At 51.5% G+C, this 7243-nt stretch overlaps 1 protein-coding gene across 1 annotated transcript in view; it reads left to right on the forward strand.

The window, feature by feature from the left end:
- The window catches only part of LOC102369894 (tripartite motif-containing protein 10-like), an 8575-nt gene extending 2974 nt beyond the window's left edge, over positions 1-5601 (forward strand). The window contains exons 2-7 of the mRNA XM_025199879.1: positions 657-752; positions 1337-1567; positions 1800-1822; positions 2241-2350; positions 3826-3993; positions 4376-5601. Of these exons, the coding sequence (XP_025055664.1) occupies positions 657-752; positions 1337-1567; positions 1800-1822; positions 2241-2350; positions 3826-3993; positions 4376-4896 (1149 nt within the window). The 3' untranslated portion in view covers positions 4897-5601. The remainder of the gene's footprint in view (positions 1-656; positions 753-1336; positions 1568-1799; positions 1823-2240; positions 2351-3825; positions 3994-4375) is intronic.
- Positions 5602-7243: the final 1642 nt, after the last annotated feature.

Genomic DNA, 7243 nt, shown 5'->3' on the forward strand with positions numbered 1-7243 from the left:
CTCTTTCCTGAGCTAGTCTCATCTCCCCACTGCTGTGGAGCCATAAAACATAACATACCCTTCCCTTTCCCAGTTCCAGAATCAAACACACCCCAATCTATGGTTGTGCTGGGATCAGCATCCCCCATCTGCTGACACCTGTCAATGGGAAGGGTCTGGACTCTGTAGGATGCTGCTTGCTGTAGTTGCTGCTGCATGTGGGACCCTAAACATACAGGAGATGATGTCACCCTTTGCTCTTTGACCTCCCTGGACTCCAGAGCCAGCAGGAGCTGGGGATACAGGAGATGGAGCAGTGTCTGGTAACTGGCCCTGCTCATGTCTGACACTCACTTCATTCCAGCCATGGGCAATAGCTCATCCCTTGAGTACAACAATTTATGGATGGAGCCAACTGCCACCTAGTCTAGGCCTTCCTTTTGGCTTTTATACAGGCCAGCATAATTCATTTGAATATCACTGAATCAGGAACTCATCAGGGTCAGCAGGACAAGGCACATGAGGACTGTCCAATAACAATGTGACAGCCCTTAAAATCACAGCAGGGGAGGCATCTTGGTTGTGTGTGAGGAAAACATCCAAGTCTCTCTATTACCCACCCCCCCCCCCAAAAAAAAAAAAAAAAAAACCCACTCAAGGCATTTTCCATCCCCCAGGAGCAAATTCAGGATGCACTGGAGTTCCTGAGGGAAGAGAGAAAAAGGCTTGAAGACCTGAGAGTGAATGAGAGTCAGAAACACCAAGAATATCAGGTCAGTGCTCCTGGTGAATATCAGGTCGGTGCTCCTGGCAGGGGCAGATTAATGCACAGGACTGTGGGGCATAGGCCCAGGTGCCCCTACCATTCACTGGCCTTCTGGGGTGCCAGGGGAAGCATGGCCCAGGCAGGCATCCAGGGCAGACAGCGTGTGCTTCTCCCCTCTGACTGGGCCAGACTAAAGACTAGAGGGTAGGCATAAGGCTCTGTGTGAGTGGTGGTGGCTTCCTGAGCCCATCTGTTGCTAGGAGGCCCCATGGGCAGCCTCCCTGCCACTCTGCCATCTGCGCATGGCCACTGGACCAGAGCTGCTGGGACAAGACGGGATGGGACAGAGGAGCAGGCGGGCAGCTGGGGGCAGTGTGGAGCCCATACCTACCCCAGGATAGCCCCAGCCCCACCCCAGGCCTATCCCACAGAGCTGGGGGACCATAGCCCCGGCTGCATGACACACAAGCAGAGGGGCCAGGCTGGATCTAACACTTCCGATCATCAGTCTCACAAAGCCTTGCTCTGTGTTGCCTGACTCTCCCCAAAGCTCCTGAGCCCCCTACCCTCATTTCTTGCTGTTCATTGAAGGAAATGACAAAGGCCGAGAGGCAGAAGGTGGTGTCTGAATTTAAGCGACTGCACCAGATGCTCGAGAAACAGGAGCAACTCCTGCTGGCCCGGCTGGCAGAGCTAGAGAGGGAGATTGAGAAGAGTCAGGAGGAAACTGTCACCAAACTCTCTGATAAGATGTCCCATCTCAACTGCCTGATTAGGGAGATGGAGAGCAAGTGCCAGCAGCAGTCAAGGTATCTCCTGCAGGTGAGGCACATTAATCTCCACCTCCCCCTGCTGTCCCCCCCTGCCCACACAGGAAAAGGGGAAGATCTGAATGGTGGTCCTTGGGGAGGGGGTTGTAATGGGAAAATATTTACCTAGATGCTGGTGTGTCACACTCAGGCAGTCAGACTACACCTGCCCCTGGAACAGGAGAGACCCCAGTTGTGGCAGGTGGCACTGAGCGCTCTCTTCCCTCTTTCTCTCTCCCCTCCAGGACATCAAAAGCACATTGAGCAGGTAGGTGGCCCCTTCTCACTCCCAAGGGTGGTCAGGGGCCTGGACACTGTGATATGGCCACATCTCCCTGGAGCACCACAGCACTGCATGGGAGCAGATTTAACTTCAAAGGTTTGGTATTGTTAGAATACAATCCTTTGATAATGTTCCATCCTGAGATCAATACAAACTCTGAGATTCTCCCTGGGGTGGGAAGGATCCTGTCTCATCCCAAGAAGCGTTATGGACAGTTCAGAGCTGCAAAACGTTAATCCCCACTCTGGCGGGAGCCAGTGCTGTTACTGTCTGTGCTGCCCCTGTCCCGAGGCTGAGGGAGAAGGAGGGAATCAGTCTTCAGGTCTGTCCAGCTAGTAAAGGCTGCTACCACGAAGCTGAGTTACAGAAAAAAATGGAATGACACTGAATTGTTTTTTCCCAGGTGCAAGAAGGAGCAATTTCAGCTTCTAGGAGGGATTTCCCCCGAGCTGCAAACCAGACTCAATAACTGGTCTGAATTAAACCTAAGGGAGACTTTTAGCCTGCTTCAAGGTACTGAGGAGGGATTTCATAGATATTAGGTCTGGAAGGGACCTCAGAAGATCATCAGGTCCAGCCCCCTGCTCCAGGGGCAGGAAGTCAGCTGGGGTCACAGGATCCCAGCAAGATAAGCATCCAAACATTTCTTAAGAGTCCAGAGTAGGTGCTTGCACCACCTCTGAAGGGAGCCTGTTCCAGGCCTTGGGGGCTCGGACAGTAAAGAAGTTTTGCCTTACGTCCAGCCTAAAACGGTCTTGGAGGTGTTTGTGACCATTGGACCTTGTCATCTCTTGGAGCACTCTGGTGAACAGGCATTCCCCCAGATCCTGATGACACCCCTTATATACTTGTAGGCTACCACCAGCCTATAAGTATATAATGTTGTTGGGAGATAAAAGGGATGTCCCCTTGTGTGTGGGGAGAAGACAAGCTCTGGGCACTTAGAATCCTGTTTCATGTCACACCCCAAGATGGCATGTACCCAGCTACATAAGGGTCATCTTTCGCATCTATGCACAGTTTGCCATCCCATTCCACCTTCCACACAGCTACTGTGTGTACCCAGCTGGCTGTGTGCAAGCCAGTCAGCTCTGTGGCATCATGCAGAAGTAGCTAAACATGAATCCAACACTTAAAGCCCAGAAGAAAGTCTCCCAATCTGCACATTTTAGCCTAGTAGACTAGTGGTTATAGTGTTGACTTAGGAAGGAAAAGACACATGTTCTGGCTCCCTCAAATGGAGGGGATTGGAATGTGCATTTTTTCCCCACTTCCCATGATGCTAACCAAACCACTGGGACTCAAAGGTAACATGTGTCCCAGGCCAATCCCCAGCCCTCCTGTTAAAGCTTAACCCCTGCACCTTGTGTTTAACATTCATTGGATAAAAGGGATGTTTCTTTCCCATTGGAGCCAGGCTGCAGGCTGACACCCAGGACCTGCTTTTTCCAAGAGCAGCGGACAGCTCACTGGGCAGTGCCCTTCAGATCTCTGTCTTCCTCCTGGCCCCACATAGTGGTGTGAGCATGGGACTGAAAAATCAAACAGAGGCAATTTCACACTACTGTAAGGTCCTCATCTCCTGCTGCCTGAGCAAATGCCTGACCTTCAGGGTTATCAGGATGAGACATGGGAAGTCCCTCCTCCAGGGCTGCTGCTAGACCTGCCCTGCTGGGCCACAACCTTCTGCACATATTTGGTAGCCATGTGGACCCTTCTGTTTTCATACTACCTGGGAAATGGGATTGAAACCTGTGAGTAAGGGCCAAAAGCCGCAAATCTGTGACTGCCACATGGCTGTGTCAAGAGAAATAGGGTTCTGCCTTCCTTCTTTCTTTGATCCTGCCTCACTTCTATCAGAGCAAGCAAATTAACACACAGGGCCGAGACAGGTACAGGGTGGATCAGATCAGGAGTAGAGGGAGTGCCCTGCATGAAGCTCAACCTATGGTGTTTTTTACCCTTTGGCCAACTCTTTTACTTCTCAGACAGTGGCAAGGTGTGTCCTGACTTCACCAACCATAGAATTAAGGAGTTTGTAAAGCACATCCCTGTTAGTGGCTACTTCACCAATATCCTTGTATACATCTTCTGTGACCATATTGTTTTTCCAGACAACCTGCAATCTTACCTGGAGAAGGGCTCATACTCCAAGGGTAAGTGCTAGTGAAGATCTGTTTGTATTCACAGAAAAGTACCACTGCAGCCCTTTGCTCCCCTCACATGAGAAACTCTCTCACAGTCCAGCACCGAATCCCCCCTGTTTTGTGACCTGGGGGTTTGGGCTGGGATTTTCTTGCCTTGGCTTGTGGATTTACTGCCACATCTTTCCTCTTTCATCTGGGGCAGAGGATCTCCCTGGTACTAGGATAAGGAGCTGCAAGGCCACCTCTGCTCAGCCTCAGAGGCCCAGGACCGAGGCAGCTTCTGGGGCTTAGGACAGTCCTAGGCAGGACAGGGTTGCTGGGGAGGGTGACAGATAGGCCCTGAATGCCCCAGGGCTGAGCTCTGCCTTGATGCTATGACTCTCTCTCGCAGTGATGGTGACTCTGGATCCACACACGGCTCATCCCTGTCTTGTTCTTTCTGTGGATTGGAGAAGTGTGAGACGTGCAGACACACAGCAGCATCTGCCCAATAATCCTGAGAGATTTGACAGGCACTGTTGTGTGCTGGGCCGTGAAGGATTCACCTCGGGGAGACACTGCTGGGAGGTGGAGGTGCAGGAATGGGGATTCTGGGCCATGGGGGTTGCCAAAGAGTCTGTGAAGAGGAAGGGAAAGATCCACATTAGCCCTGAGGAAGGGATCTGGGCTGTGCAGCGTGGGCTTGGTCAGTTCCAGGCTCTCATGTCCCCTCATCCCACCCCCCTGTCCCTGCGCCAGGCACCCAGTAGGGTGCGGGTGTGTCTGGACTATGCAGGGCGGCGTGTGTCTTTTCTCGATGCTGATACTGAGGATCCAATCTATGTCTTCCAGCCAGCCTCATTCAATGGGGACAGAATTCGGCCCTGGCTCTGCCTGGGTGGTGTTGAAGTCAAGCTCAGACTGTGTCACTGAAATGGGGGTGGGCAGGGGAGATGTCCCGCAGGGAATGATGGACTTGTCCACTCCAGCCTCCTGCTGTCTGTGACCCAGGGGGGATCCCCTCTCCCAGCCCCCATGGCTGCACCTCTGTCACTCTTGGAGCTGCAATGGGTAACAGGGCACAGTCTGGATACACAGTCCCACTGCAGCCGGTGTCACCAGGCTGGTTTGTTGCTGCATGCTATAACTCTGGAGGACTCCAGCAAGGCTGACCGTGCAGTCCCTCTTTTTGGAAGCCCCTGCTGGAGAGTCTGTGCCCTCCCTCCCAGTCTATAGCAGCCCATGGGATCTCTGCAAAGCCCTGCAAAGTGCCCCTTGGCATCTTCTGGTCAGGGAGGCCCCTGCTGCAGGACATGTGTAGGGCTGTGTGGGGTGAGGAGCTGAGCCCTGACAGGACCTGCCCATGGGGAACTGCTGACCTGGTTTGAATTTGGGTTGGTTTCAGTCTGCATCCAAGGCTTCTGGGTAGGGGTTTTCAGATCTCATCAGTGCCCCAGATCCCATCAGGTGTAGTTGCCTCAGTCTCCTCTGTCAACAACAGCTCCACTGCACTGGACACTTGCACTATTGACAGAAGCAGAAATTTGAACAAACACCTTCACTTTTTATTTTTAAATGCCTTTGACTCCTTGGTGTTAAATTTCCCCTTTTTCTCCCTGCATCTCACTGCCCTGGTTCTGCCCCATGTTCTGGCTCACGTGAGTAGGATGTCCTCTGTAGGATGGACACCTCTTTTCTGTTCTTTGCTGCAGTTCTTGTACCTTAGTGACCCATCTAAAATGAACTTGAGTTAAAAATCTGGGTCACATTATTATTTACACAAGAGCCCATTTGCTCCCCACTGGCATCAGCTTGGAGTCGACTGGGATAGGAACTCCATCGGCCTTCACTGTATAGACCTTCCACAAAGCTTCAGAAATACGTTAGGAGTACACATCCCACGAAAAGGCAATGGGCTCCAAAATGAGGTGGATGTTTCTGAAAATCTCAAGTTGGGTAGATAGGTGCATCAAATCTTTTCTTGTTCCATAGCCCTATAGACTCAGGCTGATGCATTTCATGTAAGATAGGGATGGGCAATTATTTCGGCTGGAGGGCCATTTAATGAGTTTTCATGATCTGTCAAGAGCTGCACACATAAAATCTTTAGAAGATATCATTTTAACAAATAATAGTTAAAAAAACAAATCATGTACTAAAAATCAAACATTACTGTAACTTATTTTAATTTTATTTCAAAAAATATTTTGTCCTGTTTTGGTTTTTTGAGTCATGTATATATAAGTGATTGCAGAGTAGCTCAAAATAAAATCTTACTCTTGTCTATTGTGGGGTCAGGGTGAGATATATGTGTGGATGGGTGGGTGTGGGGGGTGGGTTTGTATGTGGGGTGGGATGGGTATATGGAGGGCTGCCCTCATGCTAGGTCTCAGAAGGGAGGGGAGGGAATGGGGTTCGTGCAGCAGAGCTTACCCAGGTGGTGCTGTGCCAGTGCATTCTGCTACCCCATGCATCCTGAGGCTGCCCCCATGGCACTCCACATGGGACTGGACCTCACCCACACCCATCTGGAGCATCCTTTGCCACAGTCCTGGCCCCAGCCTCGGCCCTGTCCTTGGTCAGTATGCATAGCTTCCTGGTGGGGCTGCTCCCTGTGCTGCTGCAGCTACTGGGGTATTGCTCAGCTCCCCTTGCCTCCAGTGGCTTCTCCTTCTGCCCTTGCTGCACCACTCCAAGCAGCGGTGGCAGCTGTGAGGACATGTACCAGGTACCACACAGCCAGCTAGGTGGAGGGGATGCTGCAGCTAGGCAGCTCCTGTGGTGCCCAGTTCACCTTCAGCAAGCAATGTCAGGACAAGTGAGGAGTTTGCAGAAAGATCTGGGACAGAGCATTGCCTGATTTCTTCTTCTGAACAATATGCCGTCATTTGTCCAGATTTATCCATGTGATCCAGAACTGCCTTTTTCTTCTGTGTATGTGTAACGGGGGGGCCTCCCCCATCACTTGGAATAAGTAAGGACAAAGTTGCAAAACTGGTGCAGCCCAATGAAGAGGACTGAAGGACTCAGCCTGAACATTACAAGCAACAGAAGAGGGGATTAGCAGCACCTGGGTGTTGGTAACAGCAAGGCAGGTCAGGTTAGCAGATGGGGGAAGAGAAAGGGCCATATAAGCCTGATTCTGGAGCCCAAGGCTCAGACTGGCCCAGATCCTTGCAGCAGAAGGAGCCTTGCAGGTGTGGTGGATGCTGAGACAAGTGATGTGTTTTGTTTCTCTTACTATTTAGGGTTTGTGTAGCCCCAGAGGACTGGCTGATGG

Source organism: Alligator sinensis, unplaced genomic scaffold (assembly GCF_000455745.1).
Source record: "Alligator sinensis unplaced genomic scaffold, ASM45574v1 scaffold1097_1, whole genome shotgun sequence".
Taxonomy (NCBI): Eukaryota; Metazoa; Chordata; order Crocodylia; family Alligatoridae; genus Alligator; species Alligator sinensis.